At 34.1% G+C, this 17,328-nt stretch overlaps 1 protein-coding gene across 8 annotated transcripts in view; it reads left to right on the forward strand.

Moving 5' to 3' along the window:
• Positions 1-17,328, forward strand: part of LOC106873095 (protein O-linked-mannose beta-1,2-N-acetylglucosaminyltransferase 1) — a 162,579-nt gene that overhangs the window by 67,847 nt on the left and 77,404 nt on the right. For 5 of the 8 annotated variants that reach the window (XR_016245193.1, XR_016245195.1, XM_089366612.1 and 2 more), the window contains exons 2-3: positions 15,410-15,789; positions 16,458-16,554. Coding sequence is in view for 5 of the 8 variants with exons in the window: in XM_089366612.1 (XP_089222738.1) it covers positions 15,664-15,789; positions 16,458-16,554 (223 nt within the window). In the remaining 3 variants the exon portion in view is untranslated. Of the gene's footprint in view, positions 1-2,833; positions 3,469-12,778; positions 13,816-15,409; positions 15,790-16,457; positions 16,555-17,328 lie in introns of those variants that run through there. The other 3 variants (XM_089366615.1, XM_089366613.1, XR_016245194.1) reach the window with 3 other exon arrangements.

Below are 17,328 nucleotides of genomic sequence, written 5' to 3' on the forward strand. Positions count from 1 at the left end.
AAATTGAAGTGAAGGACTGATGTGGGAGTGAGGTTGAAAGGCCAAGAGACACTATGTGTAAGAGTCACTGGAGGAAGCTGAGAATTAGAGCGGGAGAAAGAACTAAAATATCAAGCAAGGCATAGGTTTTACCTTCTGCTATTGGTGTGAAGTTACCTAAGAAAATTCTAAATTTAGAAAGGCTGAAAATTTAACCAGTAGCAATAAACACACATTGATACATGTTCTTATATACAGGGACACACATTCATGTTTACAGACACATTTAAACACCGGCATGTTGAGGTATACACAATCACATCTACATGCTTATATACACATCCATGATTTTTACATGACATAGATCTAGAATATCTTAATTGAAGGAATAGAAGGAAAGGGGACACCGGATGTATGATTAAAAGGAGGATGGAAGCGTATGTTCATAGTTTGTAGAACAGAAGTTCCTAAGTTGAAAATGAAATTTTTTTTCCATATGTTTGTAGTGTCATTTGAGACTGTTGGAAAACATCGCAAACTGAAATGTGATCTATTAAGTAATCACGTGACCTATAACAATTAGCCTTATACTTTGTCAAAAGGTATTATTTTAATTTGTCACATCTGTTATGAAAAATTCTAGCATATATGATAGTTGAATCATAAAAGATAGGATATTATTTTTTGTATTGTAATACAGACAATGAGTATGATATGGCTACATTCTCTTATATCTCTTGAGTCAGTGATTCTGAATAAATAAGTTAACCCTTTAGCATTCAGTTTACTGTCAAATGTAATCCTTATTTATTCACATTGTTTTGAAATAAGCATGCTTTATTTCATAGCTTAAAGATTTTGATGTTGTGATTGTTTATTTTTAGAATTATATTGTAGGGTAAGTGTTAAGTGACCAGATCTGGCCACGCTGAACATAAAACAAGTAGAATATTTGGACTGGATATGACCATTTTAAATGATAAAGGACTATGTTAAATATTGTAATAGATGAGAATTTAGGAATAAAGAAAAGTTGCAATTCATTCATTCCACATTGTTGTAGATGTTATTACTGGAAGACAGCTTTATACGTGTAAACTGCCAGTAAACTGAGTCTACAGGTAACTTTTGATTTTTAGTTATAAGTATTTTTGAAAAATATCAGAAACATAACAAGAAATGGCAAAATTGTTTATCACAGTTATTTACATGCCACGTATGTATCTATAAACACACACACACACACACACACACACACACACACACACACACACACACATGGGTAGGTAGGAGGATTCTGAAAAGTTGATATTTTTTTTGCCAGGAACCAGAAGGCAATTTGATGGTAGAAAAATTAGCAGCTTGTGCAATGAACAAAAGCCTCTTTTGTTTACCTGAAGGTCACTGTGCAAGCATTGTTGTTGTTGTTTAATCCAAAGTCAGTTTTAACCAAAAGCATCCCATTGTGATCATCATCCTCCTTGCTTTTTCCAAAGCATAGTGCTTCCAAGAACATATTATCTAAGGTGTCCTTCTTTGAGGGAGATTTGGCTGTTTTTTCTAACAGGTTGGTTGATCATCTAGATTGTAGACACATCTTGCATCTATTAGTTAAAAAGATTATGGTGATTGGATAGTGGTAAAAACTGCAGATGAACTTATAGGAATGGGTAAAAGAGACTTTGAGGAAGATTAACTGGAAGCTGTTATTACTAAGATCTGAGTGGTAGAGCCACCACATCATATAGCCAAGTTTTAGAGAATGAGAATAGGATGTATGGTTTGCATGTTGCTATTTAGTCCTTAGCCAGCCTTGCTAGAGCTGACCTACATTCAAAGCATTCAGGCTTTAATTTTTGATATAGTGTATATATATTGTTTTTTGATGTAGTGTATCTATATTATCCCATTGTCAGTCATCCTATTTTTCTTTTTAAAGCTGGAAGTAATTTGATCTATTTCTAGCAAGTTAAGCAGCCATGTAGAAGAAGCTCTCTCATTAAATTGAATTTAGATATAAATAGGTGTAACAGGTAGGTACAATCCATTACTGTATGAAAGAGTAACACTCTGGGCTTTATAAGTAATTAGCGTCAAGTCTTCTCATAGATAATGATAAACCAAACAGGCCAAGAGAGGATATCATTTGTTTTACACACAAAAAATCAGAGTTGTGCACCAATCCTAAATAGAGCCTTAGTGATAGGAATAATAAGACAGGAATAATATTCTATTCTAAGAAACCGAAACCTTATAAAAACTTTTTTTTTTTAATTCTGTTAAAAAACTAAAGTTATAACATTTCTTTTTTTTAATTCTTAATTTTCTTGTGTAGTTTAGATTCCTGTACCTATCACATTGATTATCACGGGTTCCAAATCCCCTGCAGGATTTTTTAACAAAGGACAAGAGATATCAATATTTGTGGTGGTTTTAGGCAATGAGCTAGCAGAACCACTAGCATGCCAGGCCAAATGCTTAGTGGCATTTCGCCTGTCTTTACGTTCTGAGTTCAAATTCTGCCAAGGCTGACTTTGCCTTTCATCCTTTTGGGGTTGATACAATAAATTCAAATAAAATTTGAAACCAATATTTGTTGTGGTTATGAAATGAAACCAGCATATGTTTCACAGGCTTAGCTTAATAAAAGCTCCTTAGAATCTGCCATGGGTTAAAAACAGGCTGTGGACAGATTATCTTAACAAACGATTTACCACTCATGATACCAAGTAATTCCAGTCCATGAACTCATAAAAATAAACTAATTGCTATTGTATCTAATTTCAATTAGTGTGATTCATTAATGAACAATTGATTTATCTTTCATTTATTCAAATAACTTGTTCACTCTATTAAAGAAGTGTTTGCTGCCAGGTCGGTTACTTCACCCCTTTGTACTTGTTAGCTTATTTAAAATATTACTACTACTACTCAATCAAACCTCTCTCCCAACTCATGAATTAACAATTTCCTGTTGTTTTTCATATCTAATAATTTTTATATTGCACCAGGATTTTTGGCATCTGACACTAGGTTGATGTATTTTGGTAGGACTCTGATAATGACTAATTACTGAAGTTAATTTTAATTATTGCCAACTTTGGTACTTTTTATGACTTTTAAATATGTAGACACTACTTATTTCAGCTTAACCACTCTCTCATATTATATTTTTACAGTTTCAGTAAGCTTCTTTTGTGATGCATTTCACATGATAGCGATAGACCAAAAACTTTTGAAATAGTATTGTGTACAATCTCGAGAACATTGGGCCTCACAGGGGTTGTAATGAAGATACTTGGAGTTATGTTGTATTGAAGAATTGTCCTTGGATAACTGCATTTACACTATAATAAAAAAAAGCTGTTTAGAATAATGATGACAATAACAATGGCAAAGTATATTTAATCAACACATTCAGACACACATCTGGACTGTTTTTTTCTTTCATTATATATTGTACCTGAATAATCATAGGAATTATTAGAGGTTTGTCTTGTTTAACCCTTTGATTTATCTTTGTATGATCTTTATATGCTTCTGTATTTATTTGTAATTTGTAATTCAAATAGTTGTTATCGCTAATACAGAGTTGTTTTTTAAATCAGTCTTCATTGATTCTGTGTTATTTCACCACTTTGCAGAATTCATTGGTTCTTAACCCATAATTTTTCTTTATCTGTTTTGTTTTAACTTAAGAATATTTTCCTCTACATTCAATGACAATCAACTTTTTTTTTACTTGTTATTCATAATTATGATAACTATTAATGATTATTAAAACATCAGAGAAATAATGTTCTGAGTTCAAATTCTGCTAACGCCAACCTTGCCTTTCATCCTTTTGGGGCCAAAAAAAATAAGTATCAATTGAGCACTGAGGCTGCTTTAATTAACTTAGCTACTTCTGGGTAAGAATATTAAAAAAAAAATAATGCACCCCTCTGCCAAGCCACCTTGAGCCAGTGTGGCAAAGCAGTATGATCTCTGGTTCAAATTCACAACCTACACATTTGACAATGGTTGGTGGAGAAAAGTCACTGAGGCCTTCGTCCTGCAGTGAACTGAACATAGGCAATCCAGTCCAATTTACATAACTGGATTAGATATTTGAAAATGTTTTCTGATTTAGTCCTTTTGTAGCTAGCATCGGTAATATAGTGAGAAGAGGAAGAGCAACCTTCCTCCCTCATTTAGAAAAACAACCTCATAGATAAGAAATCATTATTATCATTACCGTTCATTAACTCATTATTGTTTGGTAAATTAGCCAGTTTGATGGACTTTGCAGTTATTAATTATGTCCCTCTATATTCTCAGTTCAAATATTGCCAATAAAATTACTAGCAGTAATAAAAGGTTGATTTCAATTGACTATAGCCATTCCCTCGAAATGTCTGGCCTCATGCCAGTTTGAGAAATCTTTATTATTTGCAAGTGTCATAGATATGAAATGATGGGTTTACAAGATTAGAAATGGCCAAAAGAGAGTAGAATAGTGGACAGAATGCTTTTACAGTATCTTGTTTCCTCCAATCCATTCTAAGATCAAATCACATTATAACGAAAGTCATTTATCTTTCATTATTCTGATGTGTTGAGACTGAAATATCCAGCCCTAGTCCTTCACCATTTAGAGGTCATCTAAGTGCTAAGAAAAGATATCAGTATTGCTTCTCTCTATTACTGTATCTATATATTTTTAACTGAGAACTTTCAACCTTATGAATTTGAGTCCATGCCTACTTTATTATAAAACTATTATTAAACATCTACTGAATTACTTTGTATTTACTGGAAGTCTCTATTAAATAAAGTCTGCTCCATTAACTTTTCTGATTCACAGTAATAACAAAATATCGCTGCTTTTAACTGGTTCAGAAAACTATATATTTACTTTGAAAATCATATTGCTTTCTTTGAGTGAAGCAGTGGGTTAGTATTTAAAGGGAACTGGTATAGACAATTGTCTTTAATATATTAGTGTAAAGTATCTTATACATTGGCAGAGCAATGAATGGCAAAATTAATTCCACCAGGACAAGAATATTTTGGTAATATGTATGTACGGTAGCAGATCTCATTCAGTGTTCTAGAGTTTTGACCAAAATCACATAAAACAAAAATAAGTTATAAAGATTGTTTTGCCATAACAAAATATACAGTTCTCTCTTTTGCTCTGATGTCAAGTTTAGTGTTAGTACCTGTAAACTCTTTTTGTGTCGTGTTCATACCTGTATTTTATATTTTTCTCATTTGTGTAATATGTATATACATGCACATACACACACACTTATATACAGGTATGTATATACATACATATGTATGTGTGCATACACACACACACATGTATATATATAAGTATATATACACACACACACACATACACACACGCACAACTATCCTGTGTAGCTGTATTTCACAAAAGACTTGTAGTTTTTATTATAACATTATATATATATACATATATATATGATATTTATGATATATTCCTATGTTGTTAATGTTGTGTTCCATTCCATCTCATCTCCTAAAGAACTGCCCAAGGAATTGATACCCAATAAAACAATGAAAGTAAATCAGTATCTTATTGTTTATTGATCCACCACATTGAATTATTGGTTATTTACTGCACACTGTATGTAAATTAAATTGAATTATTGATCTCTGCCTACCTCTACCTCCTCCCATTCTGCATGATGTTTCTTTCTACTTTGACTTAAGAGCTACTTCTTTAGTGAGAAGGAGCTGAGAGAAAGAGAGAGGGAGGGGGAGATTTGCCACAAAGAAGACAAATCTACCATTGTTGCTGAAGATTTGCTCCCACTCTGGAAATAAAGGAGACAAGACACCAATAATAAATCAATGATAAATGCCTCAGACATAGACTTGGCTTCATCTATGATTGCCAGGCTAATATATATATATATGTACAAGTGAAGCAGCATGTGTTTGTATCTGTTACTATGCGTTTGTACATCACATACATCTATATAATAGTGAAGTTACAAACACATGAACACATGTAATTAAAGATACACACTTGTGCAGATACATTCCTACATACACACACACATATATATATATACACACACATTCAGTAGAGGCATACATTGAGAAAGATATTAATGTTTCTTTCTGCTTGTATTAAGTTTCAGTATATTTACAGTTCATATACACTCAGGCATATACTTTCAAAAGTTATAGCTCATTAATAAAATTCTACAATATGAATTTTTATATACTTTATAACTATCTCTCTCTCTCTGTCTCTATATATATATGTGTGTGTGTGTGTATATATATATATATATATATATATATATTCATCTATTAGAGTAAGGTCATTTATTTAACGAAGTTTAACAATAACAAACGTTTACTGATGGGTTTACTCTATGTTGAAAGTAAAATTTGTGAAGATCATCTTGACTGGAACATCTATCTGTCTGTTTATCTGTCCATCCGTCCATCCTGTATTTACGCACACACGCGAATTTAGATTTATTTCACACACGTAGACTCACATTTACAAACATGCATATATTTTACTATTATTTGTAATTTCAAGCCATTTATTTTTTTAGTAATTTTATATTGCAGTTTATGTGTTCATAGACACAGGTTTCCAATTGTTCAGTCACTAGCTCACTGACAGCTTTTCTGATGTGCGAGAGTGAGAAGGGGGTGTCTATAATATAAATTTATACATACATATATCAATACACACACACACACACATATATATATATAGGCATGGCTGTATGATAAGAAGTGTTCTTCTCAGCCACATGGTTCCAGGTTCAGTCCAACTGTGTGGTACCTTGGGCAAGTGTCTTCTATATATAACCTTGGTCCGACCAAAGCCTTGTGAGTGGATTCGGTAGATGGAAACTAAAAGAAGCCTGTCATATATGTGTGTGTGTATGTGTTTCTCCCCCAACCACCACTTGACAACTGGTGTTGGTGTGTGTACATCCCCATCACTTAGCAATTCAGCAAAAGAGACCAATAGGATAAGTACCAGGCTTAAAAACGAAAATAAGTACTGGGGTCAATTTGACTAAAATCTTTCAAAATGATGCCCCAGCATAACCACAGTCTAATGATTGAAACAAAAGGTACACACACACACACGTTTAGATCCTGTTAGGGTAGATCGGTATATTTCCAGAACAGCATTCAACGTGGACTTCTGGCTATCTACACCATCGTATTGCAACTATAGAGACATTTTCAAGTTCACTGCTGTTAACATTCCAGGTACTTCACTGGTAAAAGCAATGTCTAGGCATTTCAAAGATTAACAGATGAATAAAATGATGAAGAGGAAATATAGCAAGACTTTATAAATTCACAGCAATGGAAAAGGATGAAAATAACAATAATAATAATAATGATAAAAACATTAACAGTAACAATACCAATAGTAATACAACTAATCTTAGTGGCACAAGTGACACTGATTTGACACTGGTTAGTAATAAACCACAACTTTAAGTAGTGTTCATCATCATGTAACATCCATTTCTCATGCTAGTATGGGTTGGATTGCTAGACAGGAACTGGCAAGGCTAGGGGCTGCACCAAGTGCTGTAGTCTGTTTTGGCTTGGTTTCTATGGCTGGGTGCTCTTCCTAATGCCAACCACTCCACAGAGTGTACTAGGTGCTTTTTATGTGCCACTGGCATAGGTGCCATTTATGTGTCACCAGACAAGGTGACATTTTGTGTTCTTGAGCAAAACACTTCATTTCATTTTGCTCAAGTGCCATGTGGGAGACCAGCATGTCAAAGAATAGATTCAGCATTTCCTTTGTTTGTCATAAAAAGCAACTAAAAGAGGTTGAGCTAAGATTTGCATTCTGATCTTGTAGAACCCTCACCAACAACTACCCAAACTACCCATGGGTTGGAGGGTTGTTGCCTGAGTAGTGCAGAAGCATCATCTGTCAGGTGTATGCAGCAAGACACTGTAAAACTGCGTTGTTGCATATGGTTGGCAGTTGAGGTGGTTCAAATGAGAGAAAGCATTGGCTGGCAGCACAGCTTGGTGAAGTTAGGAGTGCATTAGATGTGGTTGGAGGATGATAGTGGTCTCATGCATGCAGTCACCACTTATATCTCAGCCTGCTGAAGGGCTGGTGGATAGATAGAATGATGGAGATGGTGCAATCAGCACAGGTGATAGGGAGATGGGAGTTAGAGGGTTATGAATAATAAAAAGACAGGTGATAAAGATGTGGTAAGCAATAGGTAGATAGAAAGGTGATATCAAGGATGTAAGGTGAGGGGCCAGCAAATGTAACCCTGACAGGGCACAAATATTGCAACCTCTAAACACTGCCCTAGAGTTAGAATATGTGTTGCCATAGAGGGCGGTTCTTCTGTAGTTTGGTGTATCACCAATCAGTTCCAGTCCTTTGCTACTTTCTCCATAAGATACAACATCTTCTAGTCACCTTTCACCATTTCTTCCCAGGTCTCTCTCTCTCTCAGGTTCCACCAATTTGCAACACTATGCAGTAGTCATCATCATGTACTCATATCAATAGTCCTCTTTCTTGTGCACAATATCTGATTCCTCTTACACTCAGTTTTTTTTCTCAGTTCATGGATGTGCATGTGTGTGTGTGTTTATACGCACAGAAACACACAACATATACACACATTTTAAACAAATAGACATGCAAATTATAAGAGTGCATTTGACATATATGTGTGTATATATATGCACATATTTAAGCATATGAATATAAGCACACACACACACACACACACACACACACACACACACACACACACACATATATATATACACACTCACACACACATATATCCATAGAAAAGTAAGTTTTTCTAATTGAAGATCTTTGTTGTTTCAACTTTATCAAAAACCTCAGCTGCTACAACAGTTCACACAAAAGTAAAAGCTGCTCTTTTTTTTTATCTCCTCTCCTTTCTTCTTTGCTAAAATAATTCCCATTATATATCTCTCGGTTTGTTTCCAAGCTCTGTTTTTTTTTTTGTTGTTTTTGTCAGTCTTTTCCTTTCTATTTTTGTTGTATGTTGCCTTTTAATTTTAAGTCTATTGACAGCAGAGCTCTATATGAATAATATTATTGTCAGTTTAGGAACTGGGCAATATACATACATACATATATATATATATATATATATATATATATATATATAGAGAGAGAGAGAGAGAGAGAGAGAGAGAGAGAGAGAGAGGCATGGATATATTCAACAGACTTCATCGTATTTTGTTAGGATTGTCAGTTTTATCGAAATATAATAATCTGGACAAAAGTTATTGATCTAGTTGTTGCTCCAGTCTATGAAGACCAAATGGTTTACTTGTTTCCTCAAATGTCTTCCTTGTTGCATTCCTGATGGAACTATTTAAAAAGCTACATAACCTTTCCTTTCATGTACATAAAATCAAATATCTACATGAGATAATTTTTGTTAGTATAAAACCAAAATTTTACTATAATGTACATGTATCCATTCATCCATTCAACTATATATATATCCATGTACATCTGTCTGTCTCTCTCTCTCTCTCTGTAGATGTGTGTGTGTGTGTGCGCGCACACACACTATAATCATTAGCTTTACATCTGTCTTTCTATGTTGGTATGGGTTAGATGTGTTGTCATGGTTCACCTCATCTTGTACACACTGTAACAGATAACCTGCCAACTTTGGTACTGTGTGTATCTTATTGTGTGGACTGGATGCTTTTTATTCATACCAGACATACTAATGAGATTATCTTATGTGAAGGGATTAAAGAGTTACCTCTACCTTATATCAGTTCTTATTTAGAGTTACTGCTGTCTTGGATAGGTAGCCTGCGATATGGTGTGTGGGGGGGGGGGGGGTAGGAAGTTTGCTTTTCAACCGCATGGGAATGAAGACATGACACTGCTAGTTTGGCAGAGAAGGTAGACTTTACATGGGGTAGATGCATAGAGCAATATATACTAAGAGTGAATACGAAATAGATTCTTATGTCCAGGCAGCATTGTAGTTGTTGTTGACAGCTTGTGTTATCTAGCAAACTTAACTAGCAGAAGGGATGAGCATCCAGAAAGATTTGTAGTCAGAATAAGAACTAGATGAAAAAATTGGAGTTATTACCTCTGCTGGCAGTGAAGGGCTTTTTCCTCATGATAAACAGAATATATAATGCATGTATGAGAAGTGCAATGATGCATAGTATGAGTTGTACCTCACATAATGCAACTACTCTATTTCCTGTCCTTGCTCAGTTGAATTGTCTCTTTAGTCTTGAAAGTTACAAGACAACCAACCACACTAGTGCTGGTGCTGAGAAAAAAGCATTATAAAGGGAATCCAGCTGTAGAAACCATGCCAAAACTGAGACACTGGTGCAAGATGTGATCCTTTGACTTGTTGGATCCCATCTTAAGCATTCAAACCATCCCAGACATAAAGATGATGATCATAATCCCAAAATGTAAATCTGTATATATCTGCATGTGTGTGTTTGCACGCGCATGCGTGCACACACACATATACATATAATATTACCTAATTAGCTTAACTTGTGTACTAGCTACTTTGGGGATCTAATTATAAAGCAATTAGTACATACTGACTTGCTAGAGATTGCATAAATTTTCCAAATAATTGTTCATTTCAAACCTGCACTTTATTTTACTATGAATGATCTGATTGATGTAGTATTTGCAATAAATGTATTATGGCTCTGGAAAACATTAATGCACAAGAATATTAATATTATGGCTTGTTTAAGGTGACTTTGTATGCTATTTAGAGGGTGGCAGTATCTTGGCTTTAACAGACAACCAGCTCATTAGATCTCCAGGCACATAGCCAAAGCCAATGCTTCATTTGATCAAGTATATAAACATCTCTGGAACAGCTGTAATATCGGTTTGAGCACCAAGCATTTAATCTTTCAAGTTATTCAAATTGTAGCCATCTTGTCTGTATACTGGGTTTGTTGTTTGGAGAACTTATGATTGTAATTATATTCCCACTTTTTTAAGACAGTTATTGGTCGGTCATGCAGCTATGTGAAAGCTTACACATAATTACTATCTATTCCAGTGCATTCAATCTTTACATTTCTGATGTTGTACAACTTACGATAAATGTTCATATTAATCTAGCAAAGACGCTATTTGCAATAACACCCTGAAATAACTTTTCACTGTGGTTCATATAATACACATGTTCACCAGGAAATTCATTATCTTACAATGTTAAAACCTTGTAAAGGGTTTGCCAACTATTTCTAATTATTCCCAAGATTTTAAGAATTAATTTCTGAATCCAGCTTGCTTGCCTAGCAAGTTACCACAAGTTATTAGCTAGGTGAGTAACTAGTGTAACACATTCAACTATTTCTTTGGAAAATCTAACTTGATTGTTTTTTTTAACCCTTTTGCATTCAGATTACTCAATCAAATGCAATGCTTATTTATTCACATTGCTTTGAATTAATCCTGCATTATCTCATAGTTTTGAGATTCTGATGATGTGATTGTTTATTTTTCGAGTGACATTGTAGGGTAGGTGTGAGAAGCTGGATCTGGCCAGTTTGAACATAAAATAGGTGGAATATTTTAGCTTAATATAGCCAGTCTAAATGCTAAAGGGTTAATCATTTTACTTACTGTCTGTCTGTTTAATCTTTCTAACTAATTTTTCTGTTAATGCCATTGGTTTGCAAGTGTTCTAATTTCATTATCATCATCATCATTTAGTGTCTGTGTTTTCATGCTTGCATGGGTCAGACAGAATTTGCTAAGGCAGATTTTTTATGGCCAGATGCCTCTCCTGTCACCTATCTTCACCTGTTTCCAAGCATGTTGAAATTTCCCGTGGCCTAACGTTTTGTCCATGGAAGATGAGAAACAAAGACTATTACTTGTATGATAATGTTGCTTGTTTACAACCATCATGTGATATCAAGACAAAAGTACATCTGAGTACACAGATTCAAAACACACACATGATGGGCTTCTTTCAGTTTCCATCTACTAAATCCACTCACAAAACTTTAGTTGGTCCAGGGCTATAGAAGAAGACATTTGTCTAAGATGCCATGCAGTGGGTACTGAACCCAAGACTACATGGTTGGAAAACAAGCTTCTTAACCACGCAGCCACACCTGCACCAAACCATTTATATTTCTCATCAACCCTTAACTGCCACCGATAGTAATCACTTGCTATTTATATCACTTGATATTGGCTTCTTCTCAATTATATCTTGATTTATCTGTCAATCATTACTTACAGATAGAAAATTGTCAAACCTCTGTCTTCTACAACTCTTGTAACTTGACAATGTACCTCACCTGCCAGTTAGTTAACTTTCCTTTTAGCCTCACATCCAAGTAAACACCTTTGTTTTGTGCACACATGCACAAATATGTATTCATTTATTCATCATCACTATCATAATCTATGATCTAATGTCCTTTTATTTTTTTCATGCACCTTGGGTTAGGCAAATTTATTGTTCAACATATTTGCATTCACCTCAGTCTTTTTGTCATCTCTCTTTCCAGGCTTGATGGCTTAAGATCTGACCTAATCACTTTTACAATATCCTCTTCTTGGGGAAGTATCTGCTTCAGAAAGATCTACCATATCAGCACTGCTGTGTCTTCTGCATATTTTGACTGCTCTCTTTACACTGTCAAATCAGTTTCCCATCTGCTTCCTGGGCAGATACATATTTCACATCCGTTACATTGCACTTGTATGTTCCTCTCCATCCTACCATAGTCTGTCACCAGTCAATGTCGTATATCTCTCATGTAACATCACATTTATTATGTCTGCTTCATACAGTCTGCTTTTGCACCATTAGAGAAAACCTTTGTTGCTGGTAGAATCATTAGCTATATACATACACACACATCATGTATGCCCATACATGTGTGTATTAGGACCACTAGAATGTGCAAAAGATTCCAGAAGTTCAACTTCTAACTCAAAATCTTTATATCTTTCAGTCGGTTAAAATCTGACAATATCTAATAGACTTGGATATTGATCTGTCACAAGGTTAACTTAGCTTTTGCTGGAACTCATTTCCAGCTGAGTGAACTGGTGTAACATGAAATTAAGCGTTTTGTTCAAGAAGACAACACATAATCCAGCCTGAAATCACAATCTTATGATCATGAGTACAACACCCTTACTACACTAATCCAAATAAAGCCTTCCCACACTATCTCTAATAAGACCAAAAATATATCATCATACTTACCAAAGATTAGACACATTACCCAAAACATGCCCTCATTCAATTTCTGACTTTTTGCTTTGCTTTTCTGAATTTTTTTATACCAGAACCATTGGAACTAATGATTTATCCATCCTCACTGCAAGTTTTAATGAATGAAAACTTTTTCCTTTATAGCTCACTATATTACATAGCGTCCTCCTCAGTTAAGTACCCCCCCCCTACAACACACCCTTCATGTACATACACATTCTTGTTCTCATTCATACATGTGGTGTCTTCTTTCTATTCATGAAGTCTCTCTTTCTCACCCACTCTCTCTCTCTCTCTCTCTCTCTCTCTCTCTCTCACTCACACACACACACAACTATTTGAATGTCTAATGGACAACTGTTGGTTAATATACACTCTCAAACAGATATTAAGTTATAAAGAGGAAGAGACTACTGCTGATAGTGATACAACAGTAGGTGCTTATACTGAGATGCAGTTAAAAACAACCTCTAAAATACTCATCTGTATATTTTTATTGCTACTGGTTTACATTCTCAACTGTGCCAACTTAGGAACTATGGAAATGGTAATGACAAAGATAATCTTTTTACATTAGTTTTTTTCTTCTTTCTTTTATTTGATTTTATTTCCATTTTATTTCAGTGATTGTTTATTTTTCAAATTGTCATTTTACCTTAACAAACATAAAAGATTGAAAACAATGAAAACATTGGCTCTCCTTCAGATTCAAACCTTAAATTTTTTTTTTAACATACAACTGGAACAAGCTTATTTCTGGGTGTGGCACAGCACATAGCTTTTAGGTTGTTGTTGACATTAGTTTGTATGTACTGAATATCTACTTATCACCACCATATAATTAATAACAGTTAGTACTGAACATTCTGCTAGCAAAGAATTAATAAATATACACTGAATATTCACTACCATAGAGATAATATTAGTAAGTACAAAATATCTGTTAATACTAACATACTGTTAATATTAGTTCAGGAGTGCTTTTAGTGTAATTGATTATGTGATCATCTGCTATGGCAGATATATAGTTCACCTGTAATAGGCAGTTCTGTTTGTCATTTAATTTTGTTTGGATCCGGATTTTTAGAGTAAGGTGTACCAGGTCCTTATATCATAAAAGGCTATGAAAAGAGTTGGTATCAGGCAGGGTACTTAATCATAATAAAGTCCCATCGAACCCATGCCAGCATGGAAAAGCAGACACAAAAATGGTGGTGGTGGCAGTGATGATGGTGGAGGCATCTGCAGTGGATTTGATGTTGTTGCTGCTGCTGCTGCTGCTGAAGAATATCCACTGTTATAGAGAATAACTAGTAGTTTGTACATACTGAATATCCAGTGTTGCTCCAACCCCAGTTCATGGCACAGCACTTCCATTGTTGCCAAGTCTAGTCTTTACCCAGTTTTAATGTCTTTTTATAGGTTCTTTTTTTTTCTTCTTTTATAAACAATAATTTCCTTGGAAACGGTTTTAATCATCTCACTTGCCATTCCCCATGGTGTGTAGACCAAGTGTTATCTAATTTGTATCATGTCAGCTCCATACATAATAATGACTATGCATAATTTTATGTTGAAAACTACATCTATACTCTTAACTCTGGGTGTGAATATAAAATTAGAAAAATACATATGTGTATTTCATGAAATTAAAGTGTTCAAGTTAACATTCTATTCTTGTAATCAGTATATTTTTCAGTTTTCACATAGTAATAATAATAATACTTGTTTTTCAGATTGTGCTCTGAGGCAATTATTTCATGGTTAGATTTATTATGATGAGTGTATTTAAAAGAACACAATATTAGAAATACACCCTAAAACTAGATGATATCTTTTCCCCCTCAGTGTGTACAATTATTTTTTTCACCGACCCAATCACCTCACTCTATTTCAGTGAATAATTGTGTTTTAAGACAACTCAAATTTTTAAAAATAATCTCATTGCATTTACTTCTTTTCTATACATTCACCTTTAACTATATATATATATGTGTGTGTGTGTGTGTGTGTATTTCTATATATCTATGTGTGTGTATGTATATTTGTGTGTGTATATAGCTAAAATATGCTTTTGCATTTTGTGTATTATCTTCCATAGTTTTTATTCTTATGTTAATTATGCTTTATTTTTCTTCCAGATATCTTTTAAGTTATGCTGAATTATTTTGAAAACTTCACATGATGTCTTCTGTACAATTAAATTGCCATTCTGAACACAATGGACACCCAAGTTGAACTGTGTTGACACCACCTCAAAAGGTTGGTCAGTAGTGAGGAGCATGCTATTTGAGTTTTTGGGCAGGATTGTACAGCCCTCCATTGGTGTGGTTTCTCTTTGCCAACACCACAACTGCCATCTGTCATTGTTGCCACTGCACACTTATCTCAGGCCATGGACAGCTGGGTACCTAACCCTAATGCTAAACCATTTATACCTCGAAAACGAATGGTTCGGAATGCCTCTGGCTTTCATGTTCGGACATATTCAAAAAAGAAAATACTGGCTAAAATATTTCAGGTTAGTTGTATGTTTTTTTATTTTTTCTATATTTTATTGCTTCAAAAATTAAACTATTTCCTGTTATTTAGGCTTCTTATTCAGTAAATACAAAATGTGGAATGCAATGATTGGGTGTGTCTGTTTGGACACTGGTGATTTGATGCAGCTGACTGGATACTGTACCTATTTTTGGCACTGAAGCAAAAACACACACACACATGTACATGCATGCAGATAGAGAGAATGAGGGGGAGACAGAGAGAGAGAGAGAGAGAGATGTCTAATGTGAAATAAGTCAGTGTCAAATCAACAATGCCAGTAGGCAGTGCCAAAACATCTCAAACCCTATAATGTGTGTGTGTGTGTGTGTGTGTGTGTGTGTGCATGTTAAGCTCCAAGTGAAGAAACTGTGATGAAGCTATAAGTTGTAGAGGTTTTTCTGCTTAAGAAAATTGGTTGCTTGATAAAAAGTTTGTAGATTCTCTAAGCTGAAGTAATGTTCAGTTTTCCTTAGTAACAACATGGCTTCTCTTCTTTATTCCATTTTATTTACAGTTTGTTTTAATTGGTTTCCTTTATGAGATTAACTTTGCTGTACATTTTTAACTGGTTTTCTATACAAACTAAACTATTCTATTGATTACCAATAGAGTTGAGATCAATGATTTTAGTGTTTGTATTTGCAGGTGAGCCTGGGAATAGTTCTCATCATCACTGTTATTATCAACATCACTTTCCTCATTGACACAGGTAAAAAACAGCAGGATAACTATGCCAAGTTGTGTAAGTTCCTTCTGCGTTATTCTCTTATTATTCCTACCATTTAGAGTTTATTAAAAGTGTACATCATTCACTATTCTCCCACCTCTGCAACCATTACGATTAATAATTCATGTGGATTGGAAAAATAAACCATATGTTCTTTGTTTCCCCTAAAAGGTATTGACCTGTATAAATGATATACTTTATTGATCCTATATAAAATGAGGCTTCTATTGTTGCAAAGTTTCCATGGTGTATTGAAATTAAAGGTTATAAGATGATTATGGAATCAGCCATAAAAAATTAAATTTCAAAACTTTTCAACATATCCTGCTGAAAGTTCAGTTCAAAATACTTTTTTCAAATTGAAGACATATTAGTTAATTAAATTCTCAATGCACAACAGAGCTAAATGTTCTATTTGCTGGGAAAATTTGAAAAAAACATTTAAATAGGTAAAATAACAACATTAGGTAGAAAACGTTTTGCTTTTGTTGTTATAAGGCAATTTATAGAATATAAAAGAATAAAATATTATTCTTTGTTTTTATTGTACTTTTTAATTTTTGCTATTGAGGCTCCTTTCATCTTAGAGAAATAGGGGTTTGCATGACATTTAGTTAATGTGAATCCTTGAGTTGATGGTTAGTGCATTGTAGAAGTATACAAAGATGAGAAAGAAATCTCTTAAGAAAGATAGTTTTGAAATTGAAGAACTACATACTCTGTTTATTATAGCTGTTAGCCAAATAAACATGGTATCTGTGAGGTAAAGACTGGTTGTGTCATATTCAA

The sequence above is a fragment of the Octopus bimaculoides genome, chromosome 19 (genome assembly GCF_046866305.1).
Source record: "Octopus bimaculoides isolate indiv1 chromosome 19, ASM4686630v1, whole genome shotgun sequence".
NCBI lineage: Eukaryota > Metazoa > Mollusca > Cephalopoda > Octopoda > Octopodidae > Octopus > Octopus bimaculoides.